The 15,154-nt window shown below is 38.9% G+C and overlaps 1 protein-coding gene across 1 annotated transcript in view; it reads left to right on the top strand.

Moving 5' to 3' along the window:
- The window catches only part of CABCOCO1 (ciliary associated calcium binding coiled-coil 1), a 50,847-nt gene extending 36,325 nt beyond the window's left edge, over nucleotides 1-14,522 (top strand). The window contains exons 6-8 of the mRNA XM_036385618.2: nucleotides 10,419-10,478; nucleotides 10,868-11,002; nucleotides 13,682-14,522. Of these exons, the coding sequence (XP_036241511.2) occupies nucleotides 10,419-10,478; nucleotides 10,868-11,002; nucleotides 13,682-13,723 (237 nt within the window). The 3' untranslated portion in view covers nucleotides 13,724-14,522. The remainder of the gene's footprint in view (nucleotides 1-10,418; nucleotides 10,479-10,867; nucleotides 11,003-13,681) is intronic.
- Nucleotides 14,523-15,154: the final 632 nt, after the last annotated feature.

The following is a 15,154-nucleotide window of genomic DNA, read 5'->3' as shown; positions in this document are numbered from 1 at the left end:
TTAAAGTTCACAATTTTAATAATTTTAGGACTGTTAAAAATCCAGTTAAAGTGCTCCATTTGTCATTCACTTGTATTATAAGAGCACCTCAAGGTCTTTCTCTGATGGAGGGTGTTGCTCTGAGACTAATTTAGCACAGAGAGAGAAATATATCTATTACTTGTTGTCATGGAAAAATAACCTGTCTCTGGTTCTGGGGCCAAGTTTTTCAAAGGTACCTCCTATCAACTCTGTTCTTTCCATATGGAGCTGTGCATCCAGTATGATTTATAAGGGTATACATGATACAATGGACACCTGTAAAGAACTCTTAAAGCAGTCAGTCCTATAAATGTGGAGATACTTTGTACAGAGGGACTTTACTGAAAATTTGTCTATTATACTTGGTAAGGTCTTTTCTCTTTAGGGTATCTAGTTAAGTCATTTTTTTTTCAGCTTTTGGTATCGACTTCTTCTTTAAAAGCCTTTTTGTAAGTTTATTTTTCAGTCCTTTCAGGCTTAAAAAACAATTAGCAGTTGCATATGTATGTGTGTGTATGTGTGTATGGACTGTGTTTCCATGCAGGGGTCAGTATTTCTGGCCAACATAAAAGCACAAACCCAGTGACAGTGGTGAGAATTGCTTCACATTCTGCCAGTTTTTAAGACCAAAATGGAAAATGACATCACAGAAGGACTGGCATATGTGACATTTTGTCTCAATGGATCAAGAGACTATTGGAGGGAAGAAGCTTAATGTAGGTAAGGAATTAAATAGGGCCCACCTCCAGGAGTCTTCAGAGTGAGAACTTTGATCTGATCTCCAGGTTATGCTCAGCCTTACTGCCTCTCCTCCACCCATGAGATGTGGTTGCTGCTTCCCATCACTCTTGCTCTTTTCTTCCACAGCACCAAATGAATCCTGTGTCCTCATCCAGCCTGCCTTTCTCTGTGCTGCCAGCCAAGCTTCCCAGCGATTAGTGATTTTCCTATCTTCTCCTCCACTTCTCTCCTTGGCAATCCAGACACATTGGATTTTCCTGCTGAGTGCTTTCTTCTAAGGGTTAGATCAAAAGACAGCAACTTCAGAGTAGGCGATGTCATGTTTCTGGGTATGGCTCTGCATTCTCAAGAGAAGATGCTGCCATTGGGTGCTTGCTCCCTCTAGGTATTTATGACATTGCTATTTAGGAAAGCTGCCAAGGAAAAGGTGGTGCTGAAAGGAATAAATAAAACCCTTTGGCATCATTACTTCATTTTTTCCCATCAAAAGCTGACACATTGTCTTTATCTCATCAGGCAAACTGCGTGCAAACTTTGTGGTCACGTGTTCTTTGCCTATTTTTGTAGAACAGAGTTTCTCAGAGAGACAAAGCTCAAGGGGAGGGAGAGGAAAGGCTGCAGCGTACAACTCAATGCAATACCCTTTAGCTTCACTTATTCTATGGCTGGCTCAAGATTTTCACTCCAGAGTTGGAAGTGTTTGCTCTCTGTTCTGAGTTGTGATAGAATTCTGTATGATTGTGGAAATCTTTGAGCAAATGTTAGATCTTTGTTAGTTCTGTTACTTGTGAGGATGGTGATTTTCTATAAGATGTAGTTAACAGAGTTTATAAGGGATAAGGAGTTAAGAGACTGTTTTTAGCTTATTTTTTTAAATTGGAGAGAAATTATTCAGTAGAAATGTTTGTTTCTTCCCATGCATTGTTGAAACAAATTCTAAAAATCCACATTGGATTATGTGATTTGTCATGAGCTTCCTAACAAGTCAAAGCAGAATGAGATTTATGCTATTTTTCAGCAGAAACCATTTCATGCCCCAACAGAAATGGAAATGACTGTTCTCAGAAACCTTCCAAGTTGAAGTGGGAGGAGATAATCTGCAAGGAGATGTTACCTTCTCAAAAACAACCTCACATCATCCAAGGTGTGGTTGGCTTTGGCAGTTTACCAAGGGGAAGCTTTACTAGATTTCAAATCACCCACCTAGCCAAGCTGTGCTGAGGCAAGGCTTTGTTTAACTCCTGCATTCACCAGACCAACCCTGCCCTTACCCACAGCTGCGTTTTTATCTAACGTGAATGACAGGATTCTAAGAGAGAGTTACAACAAACACAGGCACACACGCTGAGATGCAGCATAAACAGATTTATGAACACATACGTAATGAGAGAGCCTCTTTACATTGGGGCACGAAATCCAAGTGTCACATAAGGAAGGGAGGGTTTCTTTAGACTAACAGGCCATGGTTACAACTCTGCAGATTGAAATTCCATAGAAATGGAGTTGTAAAGAAGCACTGATACCTTAGATTTATGTGGAGGGTTTGTGTGTGCTGATCAAATATTCTGGTGTTAAAATAGACTAGTTTCACATAGAGAGGTGACTGAAAACTGTAACTCTGAAATTTCAGAGAGCTGGCTTGCTTCTGCATTCCCACATTGGGAAATGTATGCTAATGGCTTAATTTTTATGATAAAAACATGAAAAATAAGTCCCTAAAATAGTGTTGAATCCATTTTCTGATAAAACAAATTTGTTTTCCCATTTGTGATTAAAATGACCTACAGTAAGGTTTTTTTTTTAACTAGGTGTTAATTAAAAATATGGAAATGGATTTTAAAAACCTTGCAGTTCACAGCGGAAGAATTACCATAACTGATCTGTTCTCAGAGCCATGCCTGTTCTGAGATGTTTTTAAGATGTCTAAATTACTGGTTGTTTTTCTGCATGATTGTTTCCAAAGCAAAATGTGATTCCAATAAAAACAGTCCACAGGACAAATTGTTGTTTTAACAGAAACTTACACATTCAGGCAAAGACCTTATGTTTTAGGTCTAATAACAAAGAACACAAGCTCCCCATTTTTATGTGGCCATATATTCTGCAGTTTTCTAATGTGGCATTTTTCTTAAAAAAAATTCTATATTGTATTTTTGAAATTATGTGAGCAGTTTTTTCCCCCTTTTAGCTCTGGATCAATATTCCTTAGGTTGTGTTGGTTTGGGGTTTTTTTAAAGCAACCTTTTAAATGTTAGTGCAGCTATTTTCTGTAGCATCAGCTGGGGGTGAATCAATACGGACAAGTCTTATCCACATCTAATGCACCTAATGACTGAGAGGAGTTTGGAGAGAGCTTGTTCATCTGGCATTTGGTGCTGAGAGAGCGTGCAGAGCACAGGGCAGTTGTGTGAGGGGCTTGTCCATGACCAGTCTTGTGTGGAGAAAACGCTGATTTCAGAGGAAGTGGGTGGGAAGGGAAGGCTGTCCAAGAGCAGTGGCAGACAAAGGCAGGAGGTGGGACCTCTTTCCAGCATCAGGCAGTGACTGCCCTTCACTGTACCAACAGCAAAATGCTATTTTTCTGCTGTCAGACTTTCTCTGTAGGTGCCCCAGGCTCTTCTTGAGCCCTTTTTGTTCTAAAAGGTGGAGGGATTAAGTTTTCCTAGGTTTTTGGAATCTTGGTGCCTTTTTTTTCCTGTTTAGGTAAAGCTTGAAGTCTGTGCTTGCTGTACTAAGAGAAGTTTGGTGGGGCTCAACTCCAGGAGCACACAGGCTGCTCTGAACTGGTGTGTGCAGAGCATGAGACACACTGGAGGTTCACACATGCTGGAAACAGGCATGTCTGCATTAGCAGGCTTTTTTTGGAAGTCCTGAGGCTGACCTAAAGCCCTGTGGAACAGTAGGAGTTGGTGAGATATTGCTGCATTTCGGATGTAACACCTGGAAAAAACAGTCCAGGATGGTGCCAACAGCTGGCTGACTCTTCCCCTAGACACTCAGGGTGCAGGAGGAACACGTGGTGCTGGTAATCATCTCTGAGTTCCTACAGTGACCATTTGAATAAAAAAGGGAATATTTCATGCTTCTCACACCAGGCAAACCAGGGACCCTGAGTGAGCTTTCCTAGGTTCCCCTTGGGAAAAGGCCAGAGAGCAGGCTGTGCTTGCTGCAGTCCAGGGCAGGTACAGTAAGGAGTTTTTAGGTTCTTAATTTATCTTAGTTGACTGTCTCTCAGGAGAGGCAGTTGTCTTTGCACTTCCTGCAAGCAGGGGTTTGGGGGGCTGACAGAGCCCCTAAAGCAGGTGTGATGAATACCAGCCCCCAAGCAATTTAATTCTTATAGGCCATTTTGTTGCCAAAGGCCCATGCTCTCATACAAATTGGTTTTCTGAGAGTATGGAATTGCAGTATTTATAAAATGTTTGAAGCCTGGTCCCAGAAAGAGGTACAAAGATGCACCTGGCCCAGTTTTGTTTCACATTTTTATCATAATGTTTTCAGCATTCATATTGGTTCTTTACTGATAAAGTAATGTGGTAGAAAAGATGCACAACAAGTGTAAAGCTCCAGCCTGATAAAGGTGGATGCCTCTGCCTGTTGTTCATTGGGTTCAACAGAACTTACTTTTATGGTTTTCAGATGTGATCATAGGAGTAATAAAAGGGCCTTTATTTTTTAAAACCATTTGTAGCTCTAGATAGGTGATTCCTGTGGGAAAGGTGCCTGTGATGGTTTTTTGTTTACTTTTTAAATGACTTTAGATCCCTCTTGATTATGATTATGGCCAATATAGGAGCTGGCTGTTCTTTGCTTGTTCCATGGCTTTCAAGAACAAAAAAAACCAAAATTGTTCACCCCTCCTGAAAATCTGTATGTATGTTTTGAAGGGTTATGTTAGCCTTGAGTATTTAAAATTATGAGACATATCCCAAAAAATAATGAATTGCTTAAAAATGATTGTTTGGTTCTTTTTCCTTGCAGTCTGATTTTTGAGCTTTCAAGATTCATGTTTTCAATCTTTCCTCTGCAACCATAAGAGCTAACTTTATTTTTAAATGAAAGCTGAGATTCTCTTGTAATCCCATAACTCTAGGAGATTTGGCAATGCTAAATGCACTGTGAATTTAGAGTGACCATTCCAAGGTGAATCATTTAGTGATGTGTCCTCAGCATTAAAGCCAGCTGGGGATTTTTTTTATGTCTTTTATTTTGTCTTTCTAAATAATCTGCAAATTGGCAGCAATAATTGGAAGCTTGGTGAAAGCAGTAGAAGACAACTGCAGCCTAGTAAAATCAGGGGGTATTATTGTTGGGTTTTTTTCCTGGTATGTTAAGATAGATTCTTACAGAATCTAGGCATAATGGGCACTCTGCATCAAGATATCTCTAGAGAGGAAGGCTTTGGTTGTTTTTGTAGAAGCACCCTTTTCTACTCAGTCAAGCATTAAAATTGGCAGCAGCTCCTGGAGTAGCAAGAAAATCCTGGTTGTCCTCATGTAGTTACTGAAAACAGTAAGAGGATATGTAAAAGCTTTAACTCCAAGGAAAAATATTTATAACTGTGACATTGTGTTTCCTTACAGTAATTTATGGGCAAAATGTAGGAAAGGAGGAACACAAGCTATAAATAATATTTCTTATGCAAACATAATGGCAGTAGCAAATTCTTTTTATTTAAAAATTAATATTGATGTTCATTAATATAAATTACCACATTTCAGATGACTCTGATGTCCTTGAGGCCAGATGTCACTGACTGATTTACAGCTTCCTGGGGGGAGGAGGAGATCCTGTTTTGTCAATGTAGGCACCAAATTGCTTCAAATAGCTATTTTAGACTAGATTCTTACTAATGTATTGTCAGCAAAGTTGATTCACATCACAGATCAGAAACATGGAAAACTATTTTAGAAGATACTGACTTGGATTTTTGAAATGCAGGAATAAGAGCATAAAGCTTACCTTTGACTCACTGAACCTCTGTCTCTTTTAGGAATAGTGGTTTGAAAACTCCTGCCCAGGAACACGCACACAGAATTTCCGTGTGCATCATTGGCAACCAGGGACATCCTCCAGAGGCAGAGTTTCAGGCCCTCATTGATCTTAATTCTGCTTTTAATATTAATACAAATGCGTGTAGTGAGGGTGCACAGGAGGTAACTCTGCCACCTCAGTCACACCACAGAGATCAGATACTTGGATTAAGTTTTTGAGTGCTTTGTAAAATCCTTTGGTCCTTTGGACCTCATGTATTCAATTGCTGCAGAAGAGGATGGCAGATGTATTTGTAGAGCTATCAGCAGCTCCCAGGAGCCTCCTGTGGGAACGCTCGTGGGTGATGCCTCCGCAGGCAGGTGGGGTGGATTTGTTGTGTTTGCATATGCTGGCAGGTAAAAGGGGAGGGATTAAAAAAAGCAGGCTGGTTTGAGTCAATGCATCTCTGTCCATTAGGTATTCATTCAAATTCAACCACATGAAATACAGGCATCCAACAAACCACCTCTTGTAAGTGCCTTTTATTGCAGCAGCTGAAATTCAGCACATTTGTAGGTGTGTGGCCCGCCATGCTCAGCATGAATAGCAAAGTAATGTAAATCCTGTATTACAGAGTTTGTTTGATAGCAAAGCTCACATATATATGAGAGAAATCTGTGCAGGCCTCTGGTAGGATAAGGTCCCATGGCATACAAGTACAAACTGCACAGGTGATATGAATATAGAGAATAATGCACAAAGAGCTCCCTTTTTGAAACTCATCTGCCGTTCATATCAATCAAACCTATATCCATTGAAAGGCTTGGAAAGATGTTACAAGGCTTTAGAAATGGTCCATGTTGAATGTGGGATCTTTTTTCCAATCCTTATAAATAATTATTTTCCTGTGTTTGGTAAGTTTAGCTGCAGAGAATTTATGTTAAGACTGTGTAGAAAGGAGTACAGAATTTCAGGTAATACCAAGCTGAGAAGGTGGTTTTAAAATATTTCTGTGGTACAAAAGCCTTCTATCAAAGAGGCAAATGCATCACTCCCTCAGTCTTTTTTCTTGTTTATGAAATAAGTAAACATAAACTCTGAATTCTCATTTTCAGTAAGCATGTTAGGAAAGCCAAACTGACCTTGACCTTAGCTTGCTAATTCCCAAACTCTGATATTTATTCCTAGAGTAGATTGTTCCCCTTCATGCCACATACATAAATACTGCAAACCTTTTCAATGCCTTGAATTAGAGTGTAAGTAAATAGCTAGTTTTAATCTACATAATATTTTGAGAGCAGACGTTCTGTGCTATGACTATTAAGATATTCCCAGCAGCCATTTCTATAATACTAAAACCTCTTATATCTATTATTAAAAGTAACACTATCAGCCAGGGCTTGTTATATGCCACAGAAACTTTAAATAATAAAATACAGAATGGATAAAATCTGCAATAATAGTAACTTAAGAAAAATTAATTTAAGTAACAGATAACATCAGGGAGAAAATGCAATGGTGTATTGGTAAGTTATGCAAAGCTAATTTTATAATAACTACCACATCTGTGGAACTCATCTATTGGAACGCTTTACCAATCTTCTTTCCTGTTATTATTCTGTTGTAGAAATTTCCCTCTGCACTATTTTACTGTCTTTTCTCTGCCTACATTTGTAAAAAGGCAATTTGCTACCTCTCAACAACAAGAAAAGTGAGTTTATGTACAGAACAACACAGTGCTTTTTATACAAACCTATCTTTATGTAGACTTGTACCAGTAAGAATTCCAGAGCAGGGTTGTGGCACGGGGCTGTGCTCTGAGAGCAGTGTCTGCTCCAGCTGCACTTCTCAGCCAGGCTGGTGCCCCTGGGTTGGGGAGGTGGTGCTCACCCATCAGTCCCATGGCAAGCTGTGCTGCCTTCCCCGGCCCAGCGGCCTCCTGGCACCCCACCTCACCTCAGAACTGGTAAGAATAGTGCACCTAATTGTCCCTTCAGTCTCTTTCAGAGCAGCTGACACTGATATGCCAGCTACATTTGTGCAACTGCCTCACAATGTCTTGATGTTTGAATTCCCGTGGACCCGCTGGACCGCAGTGTGCAGGAAAATATTGCCAATTAATTTTTAAGGCATTATCATCTTGCCAAACTGTTCCTCACATTTCGATAGTTATATTGATTCAAGAGGACACTTTGAGTAATACATCTTTGTCACAGTGAATAATGCTCACATAATGACAAATCTTCAGGAATTAAAAAAAGGAGAGTGAAGTTTTTAATGTAGGTCAGTGGAAGTAATTTACCATAAATTTACTCAGTCTTCAGAAACTAGCAACATTTTTTTAAAGCCTCTGTAACTGTATAAAACTTACTGTGTCTCCTTCTCTGTTTTTAAATAGATTTTACTACAGAGCCATTGGTGCTATTAAACATGAGGTTTTGTTCAAAGGAAACACAAAGACTTAATTGTATTTTTTAAAGGAAAGTATTGCATCAGAAGGATTCATTTAAATACGTTTGTTGGCTTCGGGCTCTCACCACAATTCATTCGTTCTAATTTTCCCCTGGACTTGTTAAGGACACAATGTATAGAAAGGAGCAATGCAGAATGGCATTTCTAGGTCACTATATTTTGGCTGTAAACTGTAGTCCTGCTCATAAACTTGTTATTACCAAACAAAAAGCTTCATATTCTACATTGAAGTTTCACAGTCTTTAAAAAAACCTTTTGGCTGACTGTTGGGACTATTATGGCTCATTAGAGAGACTAGTTCTGCTGTAATTTAGTTATTTCTTAATGATCCAAGGGTTATTATTAGACATGGAACAGATGAGTAAAGAATGGCTCTCTGTAAAAAGATGCAATGAAGTAAAAATATTATTCAGAAAAACAGAACCTCTGAAAAATCTTATCCATGCAACAAAAGTGTATTTGATTGGCTTGGAATTGATTCTAAAAACATGGTCTATTTTTATTACATAATTCGACTTTTTTTTTTATTTGGACTGGAGAAAATAAATGGAATGATAATTTAATCTAAATAAAAAATTATATTTTTAGTGAATAGGTTGCTAAGCAAAAAATATTATTTTAAGGAAGCAGAAAGTAATTTTGAATCGTCATCCACTTCAGCTAATATTTTTAATAAGAAAATATAAGGGAAGAAAATTGAGATAGTTGCTAAATTAAAAAAGTTCTAGGTTTTTAAAAAATAGAATTTGAAAACAATGTGTCTTTGTTTTTGAAAGAAATAGTTTGAGTCAGTTTTTTCATTTTGATTCCAAACACAAACTTTCTGAGTATTTCTTTTGTGAGTATGTAGGCATTGACAAAGTGCTGAAAATTTAAATTACAAGTGATAAAAGAAAATGCTTCTATAACTGTTTTTCTCCTCAGTTATAATCTGCAAATCTTTCTGTCAGCCTGTTAGATTCTTATAAACATGGACTAATGCTATCTACCTACTTTACTGAGCTCACACATAACAGGGAACCTTGGAGGTAGTGACAGTGTCCAAACAGAAGTTCTGAAAAGCTTTTAGGACTACAAAAGAGATTTTTATTGTAATGAAGTGGCTTGGTCTAACTTTGTATTTTCAGTGGTTGCTATCACTTCTGCAGATGTATAGAAGCTTTAATATTTTCAGCGTGTTAACTGTAGCAAGTAACTAAATGACCCAAATATCAACCTAGCTAGAATTTCAAAAGTATGATGAAATTAATTTATGGGAATTGCAATTACCCTGATGTGAATTAATGTCGTTTACTTACACCATCCAAGCAAAATCCTGTTTGTAATCGCTGACTCAGAACTGGAACATCTGCCTCATATTCTCGACGGGCACTTCCCCTGCAGAGGCCCCAGACACACCATTTCAGTGCTGTACCCTGCTCCTTGCTTGGCCACAATTGCCTTTTTTCGCCCTATTTGGCACATATGTTTTCTGTCATCCATTTTTTTAAAGTAGGACACAAAACCTTGTCCCTTTAGAGGACATAGGGCTGCCTTGTGCATCACTCCTGAGAACCTGAGCATGGACTTGGTGTTTCATCCAGCTGCTCCAGGTGGGAAAAGCCATGCCCTTGGCAGAGCATTCCTGGAGCTGCAGGTCCCATGGTCCCCCTCTCTGCAGTGAGGTTCCCACAGTCACAGCAAAGGAACAAGAAGAAGCAGCAAAACTTGGGCCATTAGCAACTCTTAAATTATAGTTACATATTAAAATAGCTTCCTTAGGGCCTTATTTGATTTAGTGTCGCTGCAACTTCACTCCAACTGACTCCTTTGATACTCCCCTGCAATTCCAAACTGCAACAGTGTCCCCATTCAGAAGTGACAAATTTGCAGTGGGAAGACAGAATGTTACCTAAGCACTGTGTTTTCTAAACGTAATTATCCACATGAGTAAGAAGCTCTAGTGTTATGAAATTATGAAAATCATCTGTTCTTTCCAAGCATTATAAAGAGGGCCCCTTGAGATGCAGTTAGAAATTAAAGCTGATCTATAATCATTTTCAGAATGTTTTCCAGTTCTGAGCACCTGGATAGTAACAGAAAAGGTATTGTTTTTTGCTGTTTGCCTGCCATTTCATTTCCATTTTAAAAAAACTGCAAGAAACCTCTGAGCAATAATTAAACATAAATTACTTTCTTCTTTTTTCTTTTTTTCTATTTAATACTACCAGAATGAGATTGAACTTGACCAACCTGCAGTTTCCCCCTCAGCTTCAGTGACAGAATCTCAGGTACAGTTTTGTTCCTTTTAGTTTATTTGGGGGAGAGGGCTGTTTAAGCTGTTTTTCTATGAATTTCCATTGGAACTCAGTCACTGATGGCATTTATTCTCTAGAACATAGCATGCATTCTCTTCTAAGATTGAATGAAAAGACTTTTAATGCAATAATCAGTCAGCAGAGGACATTTATTTGAGTGAGCCCATCTGGGCTCTTGCCCTGTGGAAGGATGTGTGTGCCTTGCCTGGGCAGTGTGAGACAGCCACCATGGTCTCTGTCAAGGCACTGCTTCCCAAAAGCACCTCTCTGTGTGTTGCCTCTTTTTGTGCTGGTGCTGCTGGGTCTCAGAGAGGGCAGGAGGATGTTCTAACTCAGTGTTTCCTCTGGCTGGTTGCTGCTAGGGGACTGACCAGGGGGATTGCCTGCAAGAGCCCTGTCCAGGGGCAGCGGCTTCCGAGGCTGTAGCTGGAGTCACTGCTGAAGAGGAGAAGTCTGCAGCGTGTGAAATCCCAAATGAAATTATTGGCAACCTTGAGGTACTATTACTAGAAAGCTATTCACTAATTCTGTCTATGGTTAATTAGCTAGCTCAGTCTTAATGAATATAAACTGTGTTTGTGCTAAAGCTGGCAAAAAGCACATCCATATGCTGTAAAAATGTGAATTAGCCTCTATAAATAACTCCTAGTTTAGTCAGCTTACATATGATAAGATAAAAAATACTCAGTAATATGACAACATATATCTTCAGCCTTACTATGTGTCAAAAACACAGGCCAAATCCTGCTCTCAGTGATGTCAGTGATAAAATTCCTTTTTAGGGGTTCAGGACCAGCTGCTGTGCTGGAGTATATGCAATGTGTGCTTAATATAAATTGTTAGATGCATCTATGTCACACATCCTTCAATTTGTGTAAGAAATGACTCACTTATGCCAATTTTAGGCTTTGTCTGGTAGGTGTGTGACTACACAAGAGCTGCCTTAATGAAACAGATCAGCTGTCAGTATGTGGTCTTCAGACTCTGAGGGGTCTATGATTTCTTTCTGTGAGGTTCATGGAAGGAAGGGAAGGAAGTTACTGTCACTGGAATTAACAGGAAATGATTGAAAGCCAAAGAACAGATTTGCTAGAACAGATTTGCACCAAGGAGCTGCTGGAATTTGGTCTTACTGGCAACAACCAGGTGGCATTAGGCACTTTGAACTTCAGATACAGCACATTAGACACTATTGACTAAGCAGCAGTTTAATAAATACCTAATATTATCTGAAAATACTATGGTATTGGTAAATTGCTTTGCTTGTACTATGCATCAGTGGGAAATATGAATTAGAATTATTATATGAATTATTATATTAATTAGACTAGATTAGATCATTAGATAAACCTATTTGAGTTCATATTCCATTTCAACATGTCTTTAGAAATGGGAGGGGATATCTGGCCTGTGTTATCTCACTCCTGTCCCTATCAATAGAAAAGAGTAAATACCTGGTTTTCACTTGACCTTCATGCCATTAACATCAGTGCTAAGAGTTTTTTTGCTTTTTTTCTTTACAAGACTGCCCAGATGAGAAAAATGCTTTCTTTTTTTCTTTTTTCTTTTTTTTTTTTTTGTTTGCAACTCTGGTTGTATACAAAGAAAATAATTTCCCCTCAGGTTTTAATTCTTTCACCAGTGTATCATTTTCGCCTGTTTTCTCAGTTTCTGGACCTCCAAAGAAGTCTTATAATTAGATTTTTATCTGCTTCGTGATCAAACTCATACCGTTTTTTGTTACCTGTGAAATATGGTTTCACAATCTGCATTATGTCTCAATATATGCACTAACGAGGCAACTGTTGCTCTAATTGAGTCTAGAAAATAACTTTTAGTCTGGTATCACAGTGCTGCCACTGAGTGGTCTCAGCAGCAGCCATAGCAAAGTGTGGTAGCAGATGATTTTCAGTGGAGGTAGGACCAGAGCCAGAGGTGTGTAAAACTTGAGAAGAAAAGGCATCTGGAGTGGCTGGGAGTTGATTAGCCTAGAGGATCACTGTTCCAGCAACCATGTATACACATCACATAAAGGTATGAAGACATATTTGTTGATTCTTGAATTGAATATGGTGAAGGCCATTTCCAAAGATTAAAAGTTGAGAGAGAAATTCCAGCCTTTTGGTTCTAATCTGAGCTACTGAGAACTTTGAAAACATTTCAGCTGTGGTTACCCATTGATATATTGCAGAATAGCACTAATAGGGATTTCTAGGACTGGCAAGCCACAAAGTTCCTAAAATGTCAAGTTACTGCAAGTGCTTCTGGTACAAATCCATTTGCTTTATCAAAATTACCTGAATTCCACTGAGACTGTAACTCTGAGTTTTGGAACAGTTTATGTAGAGTCTGTAAAAGACCTGTTAGCCTGTCCCAGTTGTTCGAACAAAACTTTATGACTCTTAGAAATACTGTCATTGCACTCTTTCCATTTCTCTTGTATTTTCGCAGTGATCAATTCTCATACTGAAAAATACACAAGTTCCCCATAAAACACCAGTGTTGTGGCCCTTTTTCCAGTGATGCCACATTTCCAAGTGCTCTACAATCAGAGATTGCTATGCATTATCACTGCCAAAGATTTCATTAGAACACATCACAACCCCTGTACCTTCCCCACAAATGTTACATTGCAAATTAAACACTCAATGTCTACAGCAGTTTGGATTTCCAGAATGAGATGCATATTCATAATTGTGTTTGTAATTAAGACAGACAAGCAGCATCACAGAAATACAGTTTTTTATTGTTCATTTTCAGTAATGCTTTTTAATTCCAGCACTGTTTCAATAAAACACATTACACTAGAGAACAAACATCTGCAGCAAAGGCAAACAGTAGGAACAACCAGGTCCCAAAGCAATTTTTCTGATTTGGTGTCTATTGGTAAAGGCTGTCTGAGAATACAGGAAAATTAGCCTATCTCCAAGACAAGGTTAGGTGAGGGATGGCTGTCCCAGATCCCTTCCTGCTCATGGCAGCCGTGCCATCCATCGGAATTGCACAGGGCAATGTGATAACGCGCTATCGCGTAAGGACAGACAGCAACACCGGTCTGTCTGCAAAACAGGAAGGTGTGGAGGATAATGTCTGCCTTGCTGCTCCACACTGTGTCAAAATGTGCAGCCTAAGATAGCTCCATCATAACCTCTTCTTTCTTCTGATTTTCTTTACAGGCAGACTTAAATGAAAAGCTGCAAATGCAGGAAGAAGCTTAGACTTGGTGAAGAGAAAAACTGAAAAGTCCTAAATAGCCAGATAAGAAAGGTGATGGTGGGTTTTGCAGGAATTGGGCAGTAGGGGATGGCACATACAGAGGCTGGCTCACTACCTGAACCAAATTATTTTTGTATAGAGGAAAATGGTTCTGTTAACATTTACCTTGAAGTATTTCATCCCAGTTCCTCAAATTTACAGTGTTCTGCCAGCATTGTTGTTTAGTTTAGACTTAAGTTGAAGATTATAAACACATAGAAGGACACATAATTAAAACATGTTGAAGTTCAGTTTATTTCTGAATACAGTTGTAAATTCTAACTTAAAAAAAAAGAGCTACAGTTTCATTCTCCCAGTTGTGAAATACTTAACAGTTTCTGCTTTACACCTGTGGTTTTTTTCAGGAAATGTTGCTACAAGGAAAAGACATAGAGGGAAAACATTATTTTGAGGCACTGTAGCTATAATAAGGGGAGAATTTAATTAAGATGTAATTACGCACCTTGCACTGTAGCTATTCATTAATAATATGTATGTTATTTTGTTTTAATTTGCTTCCTAAGCTTTAAAAAAAATTTAATAGCTTACACTTCTTTCTTTCCACCATATTAAAATTGCATAACTGAAGAGTTAGCACTTAAGTGTTCCAAGAAGAGTTTCTTTAGATTTCAGTAGATTGTTTTCTGGAATGCATGTATCCTTTCAACTGAGAATGTTTCCATATTTTGTCAGACATTATAGAAATGTTTCATGCTCAAAAGGAATCCAACCAAATAAATGACCTCAGAAGAACCGATTGAACATCTATGTTTCAAACTTGCAGCCTGTATTTGTTGTGTCACAGAACTCTGTGCCCTAGAAAGCATGTGAAATACAAGTCATGCTTTGAAGCATAAAGGCTGGATTGAATTGCATGTTCAGTGGAATACATGAGAAACAAAGTATTTTATACATTGCATTTTCATATTTATTTACCACTAAGTAGAAAGTTAGATTTTGTTTAATTTCATCCCCATTTTTTGGCCGTGGTAAATGAAAAAAATTTGCAGGCCTGACTCAGCCAGTCCAAAGAAGAAAACAGCTTGTAGCAGTTCTCCTAAAAGGTCTGATTTGATGCTGCCTGACTTTCAAGGGTGGTGAGCACAGCGCTGAGCCTGCAGCTGGAAAGGTCATTTCTATGTGCCCAGCAGGACATGGTCCCACAGCTGAAGACAGCACCCAGGAGCTGTGCCTGGGCACCAGGAGCCTGGGTGTGCTCTGCAGAGCGTGCCTAGCGTGGGCACAGAGCTCCTGAAAACCAATGGTTGAAGGGACAGAGCATTTATTTGGTCTCATGCACTGAGAAAAATTCTTCCCCTGGTACGTGATGAGGAGAAGTAAGGCCTGCAATGATTCACTTCCAAGTTCTCTTGATTGCTGTTTCCAGTGCTGGC

The sequence above is a fragment of the Molothrus ater genome, chromosome 8 (assembly GCF_012460135.2).
Source record: "Molothrus ater isolate BHLD 08-10-18 breed brown headed cowbird chromosome 8, BPBGC_Mater_1.1, whole genome shotgun sequence".
NCBI classification, from domain to species: Eukaryota; Metazoa; Chordata; class Aves; order Passeriformes; family Icteridae; genus Molothrus; species Molothrus ater.
The sequence above is the reverse complement of the archived record's forward strand: the minus strand, read 5'-3'. Positions and strand labels throughout refer to the sequence as shown.